We start from the raw sequence: 22,776 nt of genomic DNA on the forward strand, positions 1-22,776 counted from the left end.
AAAATGGCTGGTACAGGCTTACCCTGGGGAAGCCATCTTCCTTTCCGATGACCTTGAATTTGGGAAGCCAACACATGCTCAGGCCCATGTAAACCCCCCCCCCCCCCCCCCCTTATTGAGTTTAACCCTTCTGTTCCTGACAGCGCTGTTCGGTTGGGAGGTTCTCTTTTCCCCTCCAGCCATCAGAAATGCCTCTCTTGGGTCCATGCCACAAAAAAATGACCTCTTAGGGTTCTGAGTTTGTGCCTTTTCTAAATTAAGAAAAAGAGAAGACTCAGTTTAGAACAATATGATTTAATTCCTATTTTCCTCTTCATATAGATTCCCTTCACAGCAGCCGCACACGAAGCGCGCCTCCCGCTCTGGGCAGGGAGCACACGAGGCCGACATCGTCAGACACGGCAGATGGATCTGTCGGGCCCGACTTCTTATGGGTGACGAGGGAGGGGGTGAAAGTGTAAAGCAATCAGAACTACCCCCCTCCCCCAGACACCGGCTCCCCACTAGCTTTCAACACGAGCCCCGGGCGAACCACCCCCGCCCGGACGCTTCAAGGGATCATACCGACTGGTTTGCACCCAGGCAGGGGTTCTTGGGGAAGCCTTTTCGGGGTTGGTTTCCTTCTCCCACATGCATAGAGCAGCATTTAGCGGAGAGGAAGGCCGAGGACCGGACGGAAGGGCTCCAGAGGCCTTCCCCATCCGCCTCTGCGCTCCTCGGTGGCAGCCAGTCCTGGGCAAACATTCACAGACCCCGACTTGGCTCCCCGCCAGGAGGGGGACGTTTGTCTGGTCCGACATCCCGGCGAGGTCGGCCTTCTGGGCCTACACGAGGGGCAGCTGCTCTCCGAGTCTGCCGAATCTGCTCGTGGCATGCAATTACGACGTGCGTCTACGTGATTTTAAAATCATTTAATATAGGAACATCAACATACAGATCCAGGGGTAGCCGGTCATTATCTAGAACGGGAGCCCCATCCCTCCAGGACGGGGAGATTCTTCACGTGTCTGGACGAGAGTAAGGCAGAGGGCGCCGTGCCGAGAGCCGCGGGGAGGCAAGTGGACAGACGGGACCTTCCTTCTTGTTCAAACGATCGATGGCAGCGCGAGGACGGCTCGGCCCGCCGCCGCCGCTTACGCCTCTTTCCTCTTGATGATCAGCGGCCCCACATTGTCTCCGGTTTCCTCGTTGTGCTTCGTGTGGGCCCCGTCACAGAATGGAAACTAGGAGGAGAAAGAGAGGAGATAAATGCCCAGCGGCCGGAGAGCGTCAGGCTAGCCCTGCTTATTTCTGCTCTCCGTGCTGTGGCTGCCCCAGAGAGAGGCCAGGAGGCCGGCCGAGGCAGTGCCCGAACCGCCCGCACCCTCGCGCTAAGGCAGAGGCAGCCCCGAGCCAGCGTCTCAGGGAAGGGGAGAGTTCGGGTCACTCTGAACCCCGAGCGGCCGGGACGCCTTCTCATTCCACACAGGAGCAAACAGGCCAGAGAGATAAAAATAATCAGCCAAGAGTCCCCCCGCTAGTCAGGGCCTGAGGTGGGCTCCGAACTGGACTTTCCCGGGTGGCTGTGAGGCTAGAAGGGGGCCGCCTACAAGTGACTGCAGGCCGGCTCCACGCCACAGAGCGGCCTGCGTGACATCAAATGCATTTTCTTCCTTTTTTTAGTAACCAGCCTGACAGCCAGAGGAGGCCGAAGGCAGCCCTCGAAGACGGGGGAGAAGAGAATCCGGCTTTATCCTCCGGGTCTCCATTCACATACGTTATTGTCACCCAGAAGGACCAAGTTTCCAACCCCCGAACTTTATCCTCTTCACTAGTCCCAGGTCTAGAGCAGAGACTTGGCTCAGCGGGGCCAGGCAGAGCCTCGTCCTCAGAGGACGCGAGTAAAGGCCTGGACAGACCGACCCCTGGAAGGACCCGGTGAGGAAAGACGCCCCAGCAAGAAGTCCGCCAGGTAGCCCCGGCTGCGGTCCGAGCGGCCCGATGGGCCTGGCAGAGGGGCAGGAGAGCCAGTAAGCCAGACCACCCGGCAGCCGGGGAGCAGGAAGGCATCTCCTAGTCTTTCCACCAGGTGAAGAGGAGCAAGTCAAAGGCCAAACTTCTCTCCCTCTGGCCCCGGGGCCCACACGGCCAAGTGACCCTTCCTGCTTCCGTTTTATGAGCCGGGGTCAACCCAGAGTACTGACCAAAGCAGAGTACTGACCACGTGGCTGTGAGAAAGAGTTCTGAAAACAAAGCCGCAGGAAGCAGGGCCTGGGCTCCGCTAGCTCTAGGAAGGCGAGTTCTGACACGAATGAGGATGGGGCAGGGAAAGGGGCCCGGGGGGGGGGGGAACCCCGCTTCACATCCCACCTCTACTAGTTACTGCCGGGGGCTCTGGGAGCTCCCTTTACCTGTAAGAGGGGGTGGGGCATGCCTGAACTCTCTAGGATGCCAACTGGCTGTCAGCAACAACATACTTGAAAAAATGTGAATCACTTTTAGTAAAGCTTCTGGCCTTCCTGGTCTTCGGGCCACCAGACTTCCAGATTGGACACATGGCCTAAAAGCTACGGAAACACGCATAACCCTTGACCTCAGGTGCCAGCCTGAGGCCCGGACCGCAGAGTTCAAAGGAAAAGGAAAAGGCCTCGGAGGAACCAAAGTCTTAGAGGGAGGCCAAGCCCCGGAAACCAAGAGGAGGGAGGATAGAGTGAGCCAGAGAAAAATGAAGGACATGGTTTGAGAGAAACCTGGGAAGGCTTAGGGGAAGCTTTGGGAGAAAAAGCAGGAGAACAGCTATAAGGTAACAACAAACAACTCTGAACAGCTAAACAACTGTAACAAACTCGACGACCAGCCACAATTCTAAAGGACTCATGATAAAACATTCCCTTTCTCTTGGCAGAAAAACAACAGATTCAGTATAGATGGAGCCATTTTGGGGGGGTATGTCTGAAGTGGGGTTTCTTCTGTCTGTTTATGTAGATTTGTTATAACGGTTTGTTTTGTTCTTCCCAAAGAGGAAAAGGAAGATAGAAGAAAAAATGGACTTCCATATTAGTCATACTGGAAAAAGAAAATGCAGATCAAAAAAATAGTAATAAAGTTCAAAAAAGTGTGCTTCAATTGACATTCAGACTCCATCAGTTCTTTCCCTGGAGGATAGCATTTTTCATCCTAAGTCCTTCAGAACTGTCTTGGATTTCTGACCTGCTGAGAACAGCCAAGTCATACACAGTTGATCATCATACAAAATTGTTGCTACGGAGTACAACGTTCTCCTAGTTTTCTTTATTTCATTCTATATCGGTTCTCTATTTTTTGAGAAATTAGGCCTTTATCAGAGAAACCTGTTACAGAACTTTTTTTTCTTCCAATACTGGTTTTGTCTGTGCAAAACCAAAATGATCTATTTTACATGCTGAAATGCTCTCTATCTGATACCTTAAAATTTTCCCTTCTCCCTGTCTGACAGTTAAAATTTTCCATGCTCACCCAATTTGCTGTCTAAATCATGTACCCATTTTCATCTTATTGTGGTATACGGTGTGAGATCTTAGCCTATACCTAATTTTCTACCAGTCTGCTTTCCAGTTTTCTTGGCAATTTTTGTTAAATAATGAGTTCTTGTCCCAAAAGCTTGGATCTTTGGGCTTATCAAACACTAGTATACTATGGTCATTGACTATGATGCATTCCACTGACCCTCCATTCTATTTCTTAGCCGGTACCGTATTATTTCATGAATACCACTGTGTAATACAGTTTGAGATCAGGTACCGCTAGGCCATCTTCCTTCACATTTTTTTTCACTGATTCCTGTTCTTCAGATGAGTTTTATTAGTATTTCTTCTAGCTCTATAAAATAATTTTTGGTAGTTTGATTAGTATGGCACTGAATGAGTAAATTAACTTGGGCAGAATTATTATTTTTATCATACTGGCTCAACTGCCCATGTGGATTTATTATTTATATCCTACACCTTTGCTGAAGTTTCTATTTCAACTAGTTTTTAGCTGATTCTTTAGGAATTGTTTCCTCACTGATTATTATAATTCCTTCCATTTCTTTTTCTTCTCTTATTGCTATACCTAGCATTTCTAGTACAAAACTGAATAATGGTAGAGACAATGGACATCCTTGCTTCATCCCTGATCTTATTAGGAAGGCTTCTAGCAGGGGCAGCTGGGTAGCTCAGTGGATTGAGAGCCAGGCCTAGAGAGGGGAAGTCTTAGGTTCAAATCTGGTCTCAGGCATGTCCTAGCTGTGTGACCCTGGGCAAGTCACTTGACCCCCATTCCTTTAACTTACTACTCTTCTGCCTTGGAGCCAATACACAGTATTGACTCCAAGATGGAAAGTCAGGGTTTAAAAAAAAAAGGCTTCTAGTTTGTCCCCATTACAGATAATAATGCTTGCTGATGTTTTAGATATGATATTATTTATTTTAAGGAAAGCTCCATGAGGTCCTATGCTTTCTAGTGGTGTTAATAGAATGAGTGTTATATTTTGTCAAAAGCTTTTTCATCTATTGAGATAATCATGATTTTTGTTGGTTTTGTTACCAATATGGTCAAATTACCCTGATAGTTTTTCTACTATTAAGCCAGCCTGGCATTCCTAATATAAATCAAACCTGGTCCCAGTGTATGAGCTTTGTGACATATTGCTATAATTTTTCTAGTATTTAATTTTTTTTTTTACATTTTTTAACCCTTAACTTCTATATATTGGCTCCTAGGCAGAAGAGTGGTTTTTTTGCCAACAAAACTCCAAATGGGGTTTTTAATAGTCAGTTCAGACACGCCTGAACACACACACATGAATACTATTTTGGCTGAATCCCATAAATTCTGATATGTTGTCTCATTGTTGCCGTTCTTTTAAATGAAATTATTTATTTTTTCCTGTGATTTTCATCCCCTTTCAAGGCCCCACTCCAGGGTACCCTCCAACACAAGACCTTGCCAATCCTCCAGTTATTAGTGCTATCCCCACCCCGATTATTTTGCATTTTACCTGCTCCTCCAAGTAATAACCAAAGGCTCTTTTGCCCAGTGATATGACAATAAATCTAACAATCTGAGTGAAATGGATGAATGTGTGCAAAAATATAAATTGTCCACATTAACAGAAGAGAAAAAAAAATTCTTAAATAACCCTGTTTTAGAAAAAGAAATTGAATAAGCAATAAATGAATTCCCTAAGAAAAAACTCCAAGACCAAATAGATTGACAAGTGAATTCTACCCAACATTTAAAAGACAAGAATGTTTGATTCATTTTTGTGTATGTCCAGGGTATCCAGCCCAGGGCCTGGCAGGTCAGAAGGAGAGACAGCATTGCAAACTCAGATCAAGCTAGTGTCACAACCTACAAGTAAAGATTAGATTTTCCACTAGGCTGGTTTCTAGTCCAGGAGCTGTGTGGTTTCTTAAGCTCCCAGGAACATTTCCAATTAAATCAAGTAAAAAGATCAGAACCCCAATGGGAAAACCTCAAGCTGGAAAAGGAAAGGAAGATGCTGACATCAACATCAATGATGCACGCTCCTTCCCTGGGCTCACCCGTGTGTGCTTCTTAATATAGTACGAAGGGCCAGCTTGGACCACATGTGAAAGGCAGGGTCACTGGGGTTCAGCTATAGAGGACATGACGTTTAACCATTCCCTAGACGTGGCTTTGGTCATTGCTGAATGCGGTTTGTGGAGGAAGTTTAACATGATTCCTAAGGAGAAGTAAAGACAGAAGGGCTCCATTGTCCAAATTCTCAGAAAGTCATGATTTTATTAATGAAAATGACATTCAAGAAGCATCATCGTCTCCCATTTCTTTCCCAACGCTACAGTTGTGCACCAATCCTGGGCAGTTCTGCTACCTCAACATGCTGGAAATGAACCCAAAGAAGGCCCCTGGCATGACACTGGGAATGCACCAGCTCACTGGATGACAAGGAAATCTACCTAATTCCCAAGAGTTCCAATAAAGTGAGCCTTTTCCTCCAAATAAGTCTTGGTGGCAGTTTTAAAACCAGAATCTTACTCCACAACTCTCCTGACTGACCGTGACCCAGTCTCCCAAAAGACTTCAGCCACTGGACAAATATGATCCCTCCAAAGCTTTCTCATTTTGAATGAATGGATGAATGGAGTATCCTGGGGGCTACAAGGAGAAAAGCAAGAGAGTCTCTATTCTCCAGGAGCTTCCATTCGAATAGGAAGACACCACCTTTTTAGAAGATTTCATCTCTACAAATCAGATGGGAAGTCCCTCAGATCCCAAGGATGCAGAAGCAAGGCAGGTGGCAATGCATCTTCTTCAGTGTCATTTCCATATGTAAAACCATATGGGTTTCTGCAAATTTCCCCCAAAGAGCCCTTGGACACGAATTTGACTCTCTTGGACCATGTTATAAGATCAACTTCCTAATTATCTCCCATCAACAACAGCTTTAGCCAAGAAACCTCTAGAGGTAGTTCTTTGAGCTTGGTAAACTGCTGAGATCAACACCGTTCATTCGTCCATAAAGGGCATTTATATTAGGAAGCTGAGATAAACAACAGTATCTCATTTCCTTCTAATCTCCTGCTCCCATCTGTTATAAGGAAAAGAGTGTTAGATTAAGTTCACCTCTGCAAATATTAGTCCTGCCTCCAGGTTGGTTCAATGACCTAAGAAACCCCTCATGTTCTCCTCACTTTCCCCTACCCCCAACTCAAAGACAAAAATACCCTTGGAAAACTCAGCTGCTAATCTGAAACTATTTCTAAGAAAAAGGGACACTGCCATACTACAAACTTCTTTTAGTCCAGAATGGGGTGGATTCAACCTGCCAGCCGGCCTCTTCCAATGGCAAAGAGCATCGTGGTGCCACAGAGTCCTTCCTAACAGGGGTAAATTTCCTTTGATCAAACAGAGACAGAGTTGTTGGAATGGGGACTTTTCTCTTGGGGTTCCCACCTCACTGTTGCTGCTTTCATGTCGAGTCTGTCTCCTCATGCTAGTCAATCTATTTTCACCCCAGAAATCATTTACCTTTTTGTAACTGCTTTTGTAAATGTAAATGTTTGTAGATGTACATGTAGACTGACCACGGGGCTGTTCAAGCACTTCCCCCCAATTACTGTCATGAAGCTTGTCTGGTGAGAAGTACATAGTCTAAGGGCTGAGATTAAGCATCTCTTCATAAGAGCCTGCAGATTAGGAGTTCTTTACCTTTTTTCAGGTTACCGGCCCTTTGAACAGTCTGGTAAAACCTATGGATTCCTTCTCATATTCATGTTTTTAAATACACAGTAACAAAGAAGAAACCAATTATTCACTTGTTGTGTGACCATAGGCAAGTTGGTTCACCTCTGCCTCAGTTTCCTCATTTGAGAAATGGGGATAATAATAGCACCCACCTCCTAAGGTTGTTTTCTATGATAAAAGCAAACCTTAAAGGTCTATGTAAATGGTGGCTATTATTATGCTGAAATACAGGTCAAAGCAATTGAAGGTGTGAGTGCTAAAGACTGGAAAGGGACAAATGTCACCCAAAACTTTAAACAGAGAAGAAGACTGATTTTTTTAACTTTCCTAGTATTTAGGCCAGAGCTGTGCTAGTGTGGGTCTTTGAAAAGCCCACTGTCATGCATACTTACCTGGCAAAATTCTACAATGAAACATGAAATGTAAATACTCAGAAAGGGAAGTGGTTGGTGGCACAACCCACAAAGCCCAATTCTAATAAAAAGAGCAATAATCAAAGTTACCTTCTATGTATTTAGTCTGTGCTTTTAGTCTATATGTAACATGTTGTGTCTCCTGAATAGGATGTAAGCTGTATTAGGGCAGGGAATCTTTTTGGTTTTGTATCCCTGGCCCCAAATAAGATGCCTGACACATAATAGACATTTAATCAGTGTGTATTAATCCCAAGGTCATATACAAAAGCTGGAAAGGACCTCAGAAGCTATCTAGTTCAACTTCCTCAAATTACAAAGGAGGAAACTGAGGCTAGAAAAGAGTGACTTGTCCTTGGCTGTATCGGTACGAAGGCCCAGAGGTAGGATTGTATCATGGTACCTCCTAATTGATTAGTACTATATAGATAAATAGAATCACATCATATTGAAATTATATATTATTATAAACTATAGTTATAACACATATGTAAATTATACATATATATATACACACATATATATGTGTCATGTATATGTATAAAATCCTTACTTTCTGTCTCAGTAACAATTCTAAGACAGAAGGGCAATAGCTAGGCAATGGGGGTGAAGTGACTTGCTCAGGGTAACACTGCTAGGAAGTGTCTGAGGCCACATTTGAACCCAGGTCCTGATTCCAGGCCTGGTGCTCCATCTATTGTGCCATCTGTAAAAGGGAATTCTTTGTTCTCTTTGAGTTTGCACTTGTGAAAGGGAATCCTTTATTCTCTTTGCCTTGTTGGAGTTAGTACTTTGGTGAACAATAACTTTGAATCAACATAAGCTTGAACTAGGTGGAAAAGCTGGCAAACCACTTAATGAATTCACACCCTCCCTAGTGCTAGGTGAGAAGCCAGCAAAATACCTGGAGAGCTCCACCCTTCTGTCTAACTCAAACAGTCAGAAATGTGTTCACACCCTCCAAAACTTGAACCCTTTTGATGAGTATTCTCCCCTCCAGAAGGGGCACACTAGTTCCCACAAACACTGCCCCCTGGACAGCACTAGACAACTTGGAGATGTGATTGGCCCCTGTGAAAAGGGGCAGGAACAGGAAAGCACCCTAAAAGCAACAAAATCCTTGGGCTGAGGCAGTCTCGTGAAGTTGAATCTAGTAGAGAGTGGACTCCAAGAAGAGAGTCAGCTCAAGTAAGGAATTCAGGCAGCTCCAAGAAGAAAGGCAGCCTCAGGAGTCACCTCTTGACCTGCCTCTTGGAGGAACTTGGGTGAGTGGAGAGCTGGCTTTCCCTTCCTGTCTTCTGGAGAGAGTTTAATCCTGGTTAAAGGTTAACAAGTCCTGGCTGAGCCAAGCACTGGATCAATAGTTTGATAGGTTAATGTCTTCTCTACCCTTTTGTATTCCTCTGCTTTCACTCTTTTCACCTCTTTTGTAAATAAAAGATTTATAATTTTCATATGTTTGGCCAAACCATTAATTTTAACACTTACACAACTCACTGTCCCAACTGGAATTAAATATTGCTGTAAATAAATAAGAGATGCTGAGGATAACTATGGGGATGTAAACCCAAAAGACATCAATATGCTAAAAAAAAGAAATTACTGACTGCCTTTCTCTGTATCATTGTCCTCACACAGTGGTTCTCTCATGGTTGGTTATCAACATTCCTTAGCCTGGCTTTCAGAATTCTTCCAAATCTCATTCCACTCTACTTGTCCTTCTGACATTTAAGACTGACATTAGAGGTCAGTCCAATACCCTCATTTTACAGATGAGGAAACTGAGTCCAGAAACTTAATAAGGAATAAAATAAAACTAAACTAGGAAAGATTGAACTAGGATCCATCAAATGAGTCAGGTAGGTGGCCATTCAAATGAGTCAGGTAGGTAGCCATGCCCTAAATTATAATCCCATTATCCCTGAGGTAGAACAGACCTGTATCTGACCATGAAGAGCTTCTACAATCCAGCAGACAAATGGTCAATCAGCCCTTAGCTTGAAGATTCTTCCCAGAGAGATGGATCAGCCCATTCCCCTTTTCGGACAGTTCTAATCCTAAAATCACAGCTATAGACTGGGAAGGGAGCTCAGAGGCCACCACATGCAACCCTCTCATTTTACAGATGAGGAAACTGGGACTTGCCCAAGATCACCCAGGCCATGAAAGAGGTGGGATTTGAATCTAGGTCTTTCTAGTGTACAATACTGCTTCCCCCAGGAATATCTTTTGTCAGATTTTTCCCTTACACTGAGCTGAAATCTGCTTTTTGCCAATTTTAGCTCTCTGTCCCTAGTTGGTCAATATGCATTTATTTGTTTGCTTGTTTGTTTTACTTTCCATCTTGGAAATAATATTCTGTATTGGTTCCAAGGCAGAAGACTGGTGAGGGTAGGCAATGGGGGGGGGGGGGGGTCAAGTGACTTGCCCAATGTCATACAGCTGCGAAGTGTCTGAGGTCAGATTTGAACCTAGGACCTCCCATCTCTAGGCCTGCCTCTCAATCCACCGAGCTACCCAGCTGCCACCTCAATAAGCATTTATGGGTCCTACTATGTGTCAGGTACTGCTAAACTCTGGGATCCAAAAGGAGGCAAAAGGCCACCCCTACCCTCCAGGAGCTAAGTCTAAAAGGGGAGAAAATGTGCAAGTGACTCTGTACAAATAAATTACAGGCAGGATAAACTGGAGCTTCACAGAAGGAAGGAGGACTGGGAAAGGCTTTTAGCTGGGACTTGCAGGAAGCCAGCTGTGCCTTCTGAGGAAGCAGAATCCCAATGATAACAAAGCTGACATATGGAGCCCTTTAGGGCACACGTGCCCTCACTTGACTGCCACAAGGGCCCTGGGCAGTAAGGACAAGTCTTATTTGCTGCTTTGCAAATGGAGAGATGGATTGCCTCAAGGAGGTTCGGCAACTTGCACACATATAGGGGAGAGCTAGAACTAGAGAGAAGGGCTGGGAAGATGGTGTGTCCAAGGATGGGAATTAAAACCGAAAATCTAGAATCGAGACTAGAACCTGGATTTCTGCTAAAAGGAAGGGAAGACTTTAGCAGGCACCAATTCCAGGCGGCCATTCCTCCTGCCACGGTGAGCCGTGTGCTGCATCACCCTGGGGCTCCCCAGGGTGGCCCATGAAGGCTCAGGCTGCAGCCACTGGCCCTTGTTAGTCACTCACCCCTTAGCTTCTGCTCTTTTTTTTTTTTTTTTTTGGTTTTTAAACCCTTAACTTCTGCTGTGTATTGACTTATAGGTGGAAGATTAGTAAGGGTAGGCAATGGGGGTCAAGTGACTTGCCCAGGGTCACACAGCTGGGAAGTGTCTGAGGTCGGATTTGAACCTAGGACCTCCTGTCTCTAGGCCTGGCTCTCAATCCACTGAGCTACCCAGCTGCCCCCTCTGCTCTAACTTTTGAAGATGGCCTGCTTTGATTTCAATTTGGGTTACCCAGGCTTAAATCCCAGAACTCTCCATCAACTTCATGTCTGGTTGCCTTTTCTAACTGGTCAGTCGAGCTGGCTAGCCTTCCGGTCTCTAAGAAGATGGCTCTCCCTCTCCTCGTCTCTCTCACGTCCTAGCTTCCAACCTGCATTTTCAGCTGCTCAATGGCTACCCTAATATCTCAAACTCTGAGGGCTTAAAACGGAACCTATTCCCTCGTCAATCCAGCTCCCCATCCTAAAGCCCCAAGTTCTGCCCACCATTGCTATGCCCTGTTCAAAAGACTTGGAACCTCCAAGCCATCTCCAACAGATTTTCCAACTTCTGACCCTATTCTTGAGAAGTTGCCAAATGCTGTCAGCCCGAATCTCTGTGATTTGTTCTATTTATCTATTCTTCATCTCAGAGCAAGGGGGTAGAGCAGAAAGAATGCTGTACCTAAAGTTAAGGAACGTCAATTTAATCCAGCCTCAGACTAATACTCCCTATGGGACGTAGGAAGATCACTATCTGCCTCATCTATAAAATGGAGATGATCCTAGAGCCTACCTGTTTACAAAGATCAAATGTAATAACATTGCAAAGTGCTTAGCAAACCTTAAAGTGCCTACAGATGCTGGCTGTCACCCTCCTCCCCACCATATTCCCTAGTTAAGCTTAATCTTTTGATTCTTCAGCTCCTTCCAGTCTCCTATCTGGTCTTTTTGCATCTGGTTTCCACCCTCTCCATCCATCCTAGACACTAGCCACATGACTCTTTCTAGCAGAAGACGATAGATATAGCAATGGAAGCGACTTTGAGGGATGTGGTCTAACCCATTCATTCCTTTCTTTCTTTCTTTCTTTCTTTCTTAAAAACAAAAACAAAACCCTTACTTTCTGTCTTAATAACAATTCTAAGACAGAAGGGCACAGGATAGGCAAGTGGCATTAAGTGATTTGCCCAGGGTCACATAGTTATAAGAATCTGAGGTTGGATTTGAACTCAGGATCTCCTGGCTTTCTATCCAATGAGCCAACAAGCTGCCTCCCCTCCCCTTCCAATTCATTTTTCAGTGAATGATACTGAGGCCCAAAGAGCCTCAGGCCACAGAGGTGGCAGATGAAGGATTCAAATCCAGGTTCTAGTCTCAACTCTAGATCCAGAAGGGCCCACAGGGGCCATTTATGTTTACTATCCTCTCTCTTTTCTCTGAGATCAGAGAAGCTATTTGTGATTAGTGCCTGGCATTTATTGGTACAAAAGCCAAGTCTTGTCTAGGGCTTTAAGGTGTAAGAAGTGTCTGATGGCATCTTCTCACTGAAATCTCACTGCCTTGAAAGGCATTATTATTCTCTGTTCACTGAGGAGGGAAAAGGAACAAAACTGCTCCCCTGGGGTCCCAAAGTTCTTAAGCATCAGACTGATTTTAGGATATGGAAGTTGGATGGACCTCAGAGTGAGTCCAAGCCAGCAAAGCCCTTCTGGCCTCCCTGACATGCCTCTAGCTAGCACCAGACAGCTAACAGTTCAGGGTTAACATTCTACTTTATCTAGAGAACAAGCCACTTAATCTTGCCAAAGACACTGTCTAAGAGCCCTCATTTCTCCTGGACCCTCTGCTCAAGCAGTCACAGGTGATCTTCAGTTCTCGATGGGAACTATTACCTCAGGGAAATGGAGAAAGAGTTTTGCCTTGTGTTGAGGTCCTTCCTCAATCCCTTTGGGGGATGAGAGAAAAGCAGGTGTCTAAGCAGACATGAGAGTGTTTTCTTTCTAAATTTGGTCCCCATTCTCTTTACTCATTTCCAAAGTCTTGAACATTGACTCACTTTCCTAAAAGAGATTAGGCCTGTGAGAAAAATGGGAAAGGACTGAAAAGAGAAATATTTAGGTCTTAATGTTCAGCTGATCCAAAAAGATTTTCAATATCCTACCTGTGGTTAACATTCAATAGTGGTTGCCTAGTCTCAGATTTTCTAAAGATTCCATAAGGCCTAGAAACCTCTGAGGCCAGCCTAATTGTCTTATATTTCTTTTAAGAAATAGCACTTTTAAGGTGGGCAAAGGGATTTCTTTATAGCAAGCCTGTGCAAGAGAAAGTGGCGCAATCATTTTTAGCCCCATTTTACAGGGGGAAACTAAGGCTCAGAAGTCAAGTGACTTGCCTGTGATCATGTCACCATCATCATTCATGTTTTTTGCCTTTCTTTTCATTCCTAGCACACAAACCCTGGCCTATAATAGTAGGTACTTATAAACGCTAATGGCTGGCTCTCCCCCCACCATTTATTAAGCTATTATAGACCACTGTTGGCACACACAACATACTTACACACACACTGGGAGAGCAAAAGAGAGAAAAGGGGAGACAAAAAAGAGAGTCCTTGTTCTCAAGGAGTCTGACAGATCCCACAGCTAATATGCATCTGAGGCTCTTACCCCACACTGCCTCTGCTCTCATGGCAGAGTTGCCTCCAACAGTTTTCTCAACTGTATATACAGAAAAAGGCCACGAGGTGATGAAGAACTAAATAAGCTGGGCAGAAAGAGATTTTGGTAGGATCAGCCAGTTGGTTATTTTCATCAGTGACAATTCTTTGTTGAAGTAAGAGCTCTCTTCAGTGGAAAAGAATAAAAAAACAACACACATAAAGGAAGAGTCAGAAAGATGGCTATCTTTGTTCTCTATTTTGCCTAGCCTTTTAAGCGTTTGTTTTAGTGACATCTATTTTATTTGTTAATTAACAGTCATAGTACACAAAGTTCTTTTTGTGACCACAAAAATCAGCAGAAATGCTGAGCAGTTTCTTGGAGTGAATTTATCTCCTCTTCCCCTATGGCTTCAGGAAAGTATTTCACCCATCTCAAGATCCCTATCTCTAATGCTGGGCCAGTACGGTTGTTTAACAGCTGCTGGTATTACACAGGACATTTCAGAAGGGGGTTTGACACTGCAGCTATCTCAAGGGAACTAAGGTTTTTCTTTGTTAGGTCAGTCCTAAGCCTGGTACATCACAACTGAACAAACTGAAAACTCCTGGCCAGCACCCAGAGGACATTGGGAAGGCATGAGTGGGTCTTGCTTCTTGAAAAGGGCAAATAAGCAAGAATTATCTAATGACAAGGATGCCTGAGAATGGCTTCAAATCTGCTGATACTGGGGAAGGCTAAGGGACCAAAGCCCCATCTCCTCACCTTCTTGGATCTCCAACAGCGGCAATATACAGCTTTCTCTCCCAAGTCTTCCATGTCAAATGCGTGGACAACCTTGGGGTTGTCTTTCTGGATGCTGAGATTGACCATGGATTTGCCACGTTTTTCTTTAACCATAAACTTTTTGTAAGCTAGATACCCCACCACGGCGGTGCCAGCAGCCAGTGCCACAGCTGCGATGCAGTCAGCTAAACCAAGGAAAAAGAAAACCATTACCAGGAAAGCTCAGGTATCCATCATCTCCCTGTAAAGCAAATGTTAGGGGATGGTTATACAAATTCTGGAACATGAATAAAGTGGGAATATTATTACTCCCTGACAATGAATTTGAGGATTACAGAGAAGCACAGAAAGATTTAGATGAAATGAAGAAAATTAAGCAAAACTTAAAACAGGAAAACAATACATACCCATAAGCAAATGTAAAGAATTAGACAACAAAAATACCTAAATGTAGATTAATTCTCGTGACAGAAAGTGTACCTTCTCTCTGAAAAGGTGGAAGACTATGGGTGCAGAGAATTACACTATCAGGCACAACTAATTTGTTGGTTTTGCTATCCTATTTTTTTCTTTTTAATCTTTGTGACAAGGAATGGGTCACTGGATGAGGGACAGGGAAGACTGTATTTTGAAAGAAGGTGACATAAACACTTTTAAAAAAATATTTACCTTCCATCTTAGAATCAGTACTGTTGGTTCCAGGGCAGAAGAGGGGTAAAGGCTAAGCAAGGAGGGTTAAGTGACTTGCCCTGGGGTCACACAGCTAGGAAGTGTTTGAGGCCAGATCTGAAACCAGAACCTCTCATGTCTAGGCCTAGCTCTCTCTTTATTGAACCACCTAACTGCCTCCGGATATAAACACTTTTAAGAATTGTCTTACTTTTTTTTTTTTTACTTAAAAATCTACTTATATTCTCCCTTCTACCTCACTCAGAAAAATAAACAAAAAAAATTTTAAACAAATATTCACAGTCTAACAAAATATTCCCCACATTGACCATGTCCAAAAATGTGTCTCATTCTGCATCAGATTCCAAGGGTGATATAAAAACAAAAGGTAAAAAGTTTTAAAATTTAAAATAGATGGATAGGCCCAACAAGCAAAGGTTTTGTGTGTTTATAAAGTACTCATTTTGCATCTCATCACAGTTCTCTCCAGGGAAGATACTGAGAACAGTGCACATGGTGAAAAAGAATCTAAATAGAAATAGAAGAGGGAATCCTGAAGTCCATTTGATGATTGAGAGGGAAAAAGAAGGCTGAACACAGAAACTGAAACTTTGAAAAATGCAAATCTTGTGTTAAAATGAGATAGGAATACACAGATGAATTACTGTCAAATATTCTAATGGGCTTGCCTGCTCGCTTCACTGGGACTTTCTTCCAGGCACACAGACTACAACCCATCTGCCCTTGCCCACACCATAGGACAATCCATTTTCTCAGCCTCCCACATAATTCCTTGATGATATCTTTTACTCCCATCCTCCTAAAAGTTACTCATTGGTTTTATGTTGCAAACACCCTGGCGCTTATATTCTAATAGGGGAGGAAGAGCCGGGGTCAGCTCCTGCCTCTGACACATACAGGTTGTTCGATCTTGTGTCAAAGTGAGAGGCGTCTCAGTGCTAAGGAAGCACACCAAGACAAGGAGGTTTCAGAGAAGATGTCCATCTGCCTGGGCAGAAGGCATTTCCTCACCATAAGTTTCCCTGCCTAAACAATCCCCGGGCCAGGTACCTTAGGACCAGCACTCCTCAGCTCCCCTGGTTTTTTCTTAGCGTTTCTCTGCTTACTCTCCTCTAAAGTGTCTCCTGGACATTCTTCATGTAACCTTTTAAAAAGCCCTCAGAACCCCTTAAACAGGACCCCAATCAGCTCTGCAACTGCCTGGAAGCTTCAGAGGCAAGACATTAACTGGCCTTCAGCCAGTGTTAACTAGTTTGCGAAGTGCTTTACATCTGGGCTCTCACTGGAACCTCACAACCTGGTAAGGAAGGTATGTACAGCTACCACTAGCCCCATTTTACAGAAAACAGAGGCCTAGAGAAGTTATAGAACTTGCCTAGTCATAATGCTAGCAAATGCCAAAGGAGAAGTTGTACCCAGGTAATCCTGCTCCAAGATTACCAAACTACCCATCACAACAAAAGGCTGCACTTGTTCCAGCATGTAAAAAGGCAATAGGAAGAAGCCGATAAAGGGGGAAGAGGATGGAGAGGAGTGCTTCTCAGCGTTCTCCTGATTGGCTCTCCTAGGGAAAGCAGCTTTGATATTTTATCAGTGGTGAATTATTAGCTCTTAGGCATGGCCAGATTCAAGTCAGACACCAAGCCCCAAAAGAAACATGGTTACTTCTAAAAGGAATCCAGAATGAACCAGACTCCTGCTTCTACCTTGCCAGATATTTCCAGGTCTTTCTCTCTTGGTGCTTCCTGCTAGTTTTTAAAACCATTTTGGCTAGTTTCTTTGTGGTTCTGGGGCAATGGATCAGGCATCCTAAGTCCTGGTCCTACACTCCATTTGCTCACAAGGATGACCTCGGTATCATCTATAAAACTAAGTGACCTCTAAGGTCCCTGGTACCAGCTCCAAATATATGATCCTACAACACTTCCAAATGATTCTGGCTTATTCTCAACCTTCCTAACATGTGCCCTTTGCCTCGTTTCCTCTGACACCACCATCACCATCTCTTTGGACTGTTTTTTTCCTGGGGAGAAAACTTTCCCTGCCCCCTTTACTTAGCCTTCCTTCTCATTTGAGTTTGGCTCTGCCAGCCCATCAGATCTCTTTGCTAATTTATATCTCCACCCCCACCCCATCCCCAACCCCTTCCTTAGGAAGCCACTGGGACCAGACTCCTCTCCCCAGACTTCAGCCTTTAAGTGGGACATACCCAAATGGACTGTATGCCTTTCCTGCCAGCTGTTCTGCTTACAGTAGCTGTTTGGATGAGAACACAGAGTTCCAACAGTATCTAATGTAAGACTGAACAAAACAACTGAACAGTTTGAAAACTGCAGAAGAGAAAAGGTTTTTTTTATAAGCTTGACTTTGTTTTCCCTCTGAAGCCTCTTGCCCAAAGGAAAAGTGGTCACCAAAACCCCAGATGAGGGCCTCCCATGGGGCAAACACCACTGCCACCTGGCATGTTCTTAAAGATGATTTTTAAAAATCCCTCAAAGTAGCAGTAATCACAACAGCATTTATATGGCTCCAGGTTCAAAAGGTACTTCCTGTAGTCTAAAGCTTGATTCTGACAGTAACAAGAGAGGTTCCCTTCAATCAGGGAAATGGAAACAAAGTGCTAGAAGGGACCTCATTGATCATTTTCATCTTACAGATGAGGTAACTGGGGCCTGGAGAAGGGATATGCTCATCCTCAGTCACACAGCTAACAAACAGAAAAACAGACACCAAGGTGCAGCAGTTTTATAGTCAGAGGAGTGAAGTTTGAATCCCAGCTCTGCCTGGTCACCAGAGTCACCTTTGTGATGGTAAGACAAATAATTCTGACTGTTTCCTCATCTGCAGGGGACAAGTAAGGTTCTCTTAAGTCTAAAATATTTCAGCTAACTTCTGTCCATATTCCCCAAGCAGAAAGCATTCTCCATGAGGGCAAGGATAATATCACTTTTGTCTGTATCCCCCACTGTTTAAGGAGCAGGGATTTAATGCTTGGTGAATTCAAAGGAGATTATTTAGTTCAGTGGTTTCTAAGCTTTTCAAGGAGATGCCTACTTTCTAAGGCCAAAATACTGATGAGACCTCCTCTCTCTATTATGGTAGTTGCACTATCAAAAATCCCAGATTGAAAAAAGATGACTTCTGAGACCACTCTCTCTCTGTTTAAAAATTTAATGTTTATTTGTAACATTAAAAAAAAATTGAGTTCCAAATTATCTCTCCTTCCAATCACCCAGGCTAATAGAAAAGGCAAGCAATATGATATCAATTATACATATATAACACATATTTCCATATTAACCATGTTGCCTCCCCACTCCCCAAAGCCCCCACAATAATAAAGAAAATGAAAAAATACTTTAATTTGTACTCAGAGTTCATCAGTTCTCTCTGGGGGTGGAGAGTAGTTTTATCATGTGTTCTTCAGAATTGTCCAGGACCACTTTCAATAAGGAGGCCTCCTGAGTGGGGGCTGACAGCCCATAGGATGAAAAGCCCTATTTTATTTGAAACCTCCCTGTTTTACAAATGAGAGAATCACCCAGGGCTTCACTGACAGAGAAAAGCTTAGACTCTAAGGCTGGAAGGGACCCCTGAGGCTGACTCAAACAACCCCAGACATTTTCTAGGTAAAGAATGTGCCAGGGACCAATAAGTAATGCAGCGGGCATGTCAACCCAAGTCCTTGGACTCCAAAGTTTTCCCACAATTCCATGTCCAGGAGAAGGCCAACAACTCCTCACTAACCCACAAGATCCTTGCCTCCAGCTAGAAGATATTTGAGAGGGCCAATGCCAATGCCTTCATCTGATGAATTTGATGAGCATCTCCAAAGTCATGGTGGATACCAAATCTCCTCCATAGTCTGATGGGATTCTGAGAATAATCAGTGTTTAAGCTCTGAGAACCAAGGCCCCTAGCTTAAACCAGCTGCTTTTCCAAATATTTATCCCATCAAAATAAGCAAAAAACACAAAAACAACATGTCAGTGTTAACATTAGTGTTGGAAGTTCCCATGGTTTTATTCACATTTTAAGGATAAAAGCCACAAAAACTGGGCTCGAGAACAGTAGCAATAGGAGGCCCCAAGGTTGCTTTTGTGTCATTACTTGGAGGACAACATATTTAAAGCTGGAAAGGACCCCAAAGACTATTCTGGACACTCATTTTACAGAGAAGGAAACTGAAGGCCAGGGAAGATTCATGATTTCATAAAACTGGGAGCTGGAAGGGCCTAGGTAGCCAACTCGCCCCATCTTTACTGATGAGGAAACCTAAGGCTAGGGACATGCTGAGGGTAACACAGTCAGGATCTGAAGCAAATCCTCTGAATCCACCCAGTGCCAGATTTTGAGGAAAACTAGACTTCACCACTCCCAACAGGCAAATGTGAAGAGAGCTCACTGTTGGTTTTGGAGCAGGGAGGGTCTGGGTACAAATCTCAATATTTTCTATACCAGGTGTCCTGGGCCAATCACATGACCTACCTGAGCCTCAGTTTCTTCCTCTGTAAAATGGTGATGATATTTACAGGGCCTACTTCACAGGGCTGTGGGGCTTGAATGAGAATGTAAACAAATACTTTACAAAGTTTATAATATGATATAAAAGTTAGCTATGGCTACGGTTCAAAGATTCTTATTGCCTGTCATCCCTGGGAGCAGTTTCCTGTAGAAATGTGAAGGCCATAGAACTAAAGCTTTACTAATGTTGTTAATAAGTTAATGAATTTTTTAATGTAGTAGAGATGCTCTCAAAAAGCTGGGTCATCCAAACAACATTCAGTAAATGAAAAGCTAATTGTCAACTTGGTTCTTACAAAATGTTTATTTTAAAGGCACTGGGGTCATCTAACTGGAGGAACAATAGAATGAAACTTTGAAAAGGCCAAAACATGTACATGAGATAGGAGGACGTGCCCCAAATGATCTTTCATCACTGAAAACAACCTGCACCTGGGCTGACTTAAAAACCCTCCAGGATCCCTATCTGCAGCTTTGGCCTGGGCCACTCTAGCTCCCAGGGAGTGCTCATCCCCGCTGGTCCCCACCACTACCTCAGGCTTCCTTTCCCCGACAGTGAGTTACCAGGGAGCTCTGGGGTGCGCTTCTTCCGATGCTGGATCAACATACCCGTCCCCCCCTCACTGGTTCGGGCCATGCCTTGGGCCAACCTTTACATCTCAGCGCTTCAAAGGCTGGGGTGCAGCTTCCAGTCTGACTGGGCCAAAGGTTGTGGCTGCTTTGCCAAAGTGTTTTCCAACCCCTGGGCATCACTAGATAGTGGGAGGGAGGCAGGCAGGGGAACCTCAAGACTGCCTTGGCACCGTGCCACGTTTGTTCTTGAAGGGCAGGGACAAAGCTCGAAGAAAGGGGAGCCCTGGAGGGCTTGGCTGGAGTTCCTCGACTCTTTACACACATGAAAAAGATGTGATTAGTCATCCCCCACCTTCAGAACGGGTGGGAATCGTTCAGGAGCCCCGGGGCCACCATGGAGACCCTGGATTTGAGGCTGCTAGGTCCTTGGATCACCTGCAGCGGGTTAGAGGGGGAGGAGTGCTGGTTTGGGGGTCAGAGCCCAGGGCCGGGAGGCCCCTCCCTCTTCCCCCATCCGGGTGTCCCTGGGAGGGTCCCTCCCTTCTCTGGCCCGGTTTCTCAGTATTCACCCACAAGCACTTCGGCGCTGAGCTCTGGGGCCACCGGTCAGACTTGGGCTGGACGATCCGGAGGCCCCGGGAATTAAAGGGGAGGAGGCCCTTGAGCCAGCGCAGCACGAGAGACCAGGTCCTTGAGCAGCAGACTCAGGGGTCTGGGGAGGAGGATCCCCGATTTAGTTCGGGGAGGGATGCTAAAGATGTCCCGCAGCCCTGTCCCCCCCGTCCCGCTCCCTCCCCTCCCCCAGCGGACAAGCATCGCAGCAGGGGGCCGGCGAGCCGGCAAGGTTTAGGACCCTTCTCCCCGCCCCAACTACAGCACCCAAGGGAGGAGGACGGGTTGGAGGAGGGCCCTCAGCGCACCCTGACTTCAGCGGGGGGGGGGCGCTCAGGCGGTGGCTCCCCTATCCCGTACGGACCGCTCCCCGGCCCGCGCCCTTGGCCACCGTGCCGCTCAAGGTCAGGCGGCCGCGTGCTCACCTCGGATCGACAGGTTGGAATTCAGGCCCATGGCGGCGCCGGCGCTCCGCGAGGAGGGGGCGCCGCCGCAGCCTCGTGCCGGCCGGCCCTGCGCTGCTGTCCTAACCACACACCCGGCTTCGCTGCAGCCGCCGCCTGCAGACGCTGAAGCTCGCCAGGCGACGCGAGGCCAAGAACTCCTGGTGGGCCGGAAGGCACTGCGCAGGCGCGGCCGGCGCTCGTGGAAGGGGCTGGGCAAGAGGCCGGAGTCTGGGAGCACTGAGCATGCGCGTTAGGATCGCCTCCTGTATCTGCTCCTCCCGCGCCCCCCCTACACCCTGGGCGCCGGGTCCCGGCAGCTTCCCTTTGGCTCTAATCCTTGTTCTCCCTCCCCACGTGGTCTGCTAGGCTCCCCCGGGGTTAGTTATCACTGCTGAGCAAGAGATCCCCAGATCTGAAGGAGTGAATAAGTAAAGCCAGTGAGCACCTGGTAACCGTCTACTCTGTGCCAGGCACTGTACTAGGCAACGGTTACTGCCCTCCCGCAGCTGACCGTCTATGGAGGGAGACCGATAAATAGAAGATAATGAACAAAGGGAAGGCCCTGGAATAAAGAAGGCCCAGGGAAGGCTTCCTGTAGGAGGTGGGATTTTAGCTGGCACTTGAAGGATGCTTGGAGATAGAGATGAACAGGAAGAGCTTTCCAAACTTGGAGAACAGCCAGAGAAAGAATAGCCAGAGCCAAGGGGTGCAGGGGCTTGTTCATGGAACAGGCAGGGCGCCCGTGGGGGCTGTAAAGTCCGGGAGGGCAAGAGGGGGTCGCGAATGTCTCTCAGAGCATCTCTGTCTCAAGGAGCTCACATTCTAGGCGGTTGGTACCACATCAACTTCTCTTCTGAGCTCGGGGCCGCTTCAACCAGCGGACTCTTCCTCTCTACATAGGTTTCTGACGGGTAACTCCTAGTCACACATCCACTGGCGAATCCACATTGGCCCTCTGGAGGATCTTCTGTCTCATCCTTCAGCCCCACTCCCACCGACCCCCCACCTCCGCCCTATGCCTTTGTGCGGCTCTACTCCCAAATTGGCTCCCCCTCCTCCCCTCTGTCTCAGAATCCGTGACTCTCTTCCTGACTGATGGAGTATTACAGCCTTCTTCTCCTCTTGGATTACCTTTCTTCTACCCCAAACTTATCTTCTGCTACCCAAGGGTGTATTTTTTGCCTCTCAGCCCCATTTGAAAAGGGGAGAAAAAAGGAAATCTCGAGAAAGGGAGGGACGACTAAGGAAGAAACTAGGGTACCAGGTAGATGGCAAACCCAAGTGGCAGAGGGAAGGGGTAGTACCTTGAGAAGGTCTAGTTTTGGCTTGAGGTTATCATGTTTTCAGGAAAAAGGTCCTTGGGGGTGGCCCAGAAAGAGCATGTTTTCTTGTAACTCGGCATAAGATCCTAACTTCCAGCCAGTGTGCTGGATAGAGTCCACTACATAGGCTCCTAAGAGCTGGTTGTTAAATTTTGAGTATTTAAATCTCAGAAATTAGCTTGTATGCTGTTGTTAATTGTCTAGATTTCAAGGAAGTAACATAAAAATAATATAGGTTAAATTTAAAAGTGTGTCTTGTGGAATTTTCCCCTTCTCCTAGACCTGGTTATTAAGTATTTACTAGTATACTCTTATCCCCAAGG

General features: G+C 45.7%; 1 protein-coding gene across 1 annotated transcript; it reads right to left on the reverse strand.

Moving 5' to 3' along the window:
- Positions 1-896: 896 nt before the first annotated feature.
- CISD1 (CDGSH iron sulfur domain 1) lies at positions 897-21,298 on the reverse strand. Its single transcript, XM_044659222.1, has 3 exons — positions 21,111-21,298; positions 14,266-14,471; positions 897-1,223 (listed from the first exon to the last, which is right to left on the reverse strand). Exons 1-3 carry the CDS (start codon positions 21,139-21,141, stop codon positions 1,134-1,136), a joined length of 327 nt encoding a protein of 108 aa, XP_044515157.1. The 5' UTR covers positions 21,142-21,298; the 3' UTR covers positions 897-1,133.
- Between the last annotated feature and the right edge of the window lie 1,478 nt (positions 21,299-22,776).

This window comes from Gracilinanus agilis, chromosome 2 (assembly GCF_016433145.1).
Source record: "Gracilinanus agilis isolate LMUSP501 chromosome 2, AgileGrace, whole genome shotgun sequence".
Classification (NCBI taxonomy): domain Eukaryota; kingdom Metazoa; phylum Chordata; class Mammalia; order Didelphimorphia; family Didelphidae; genus Gracilinanus; species Gracilinanus agilis.

What these genes read in the sequence shown, in the direction of transcription:
- CISD1 (XM_044659222.1), bottom strand. Translation starts at nt 21,141, where the DNA reads ATGGGCCTGAATTCCAACCTGTCGATCCGAG. An exon ending in TTCCAACCTGTCGATCCGAG is followed by an intron (nt 14,472 to 21,110) that starts GTGAGCACGCGG and finishes TCCTTGGTTTAG; the next exon opens with CTGACTGCATCGCAGCTGTG. An exon ending in GCTGTTGGAGATCCAAGAAG is followed by an intron (nt 1,224 to 14,265) that starts GTGAGGAGATGG and finishes TTCTCCTCCTAG; the next exon opens with TTTCCATTCTGTGACGGGGC.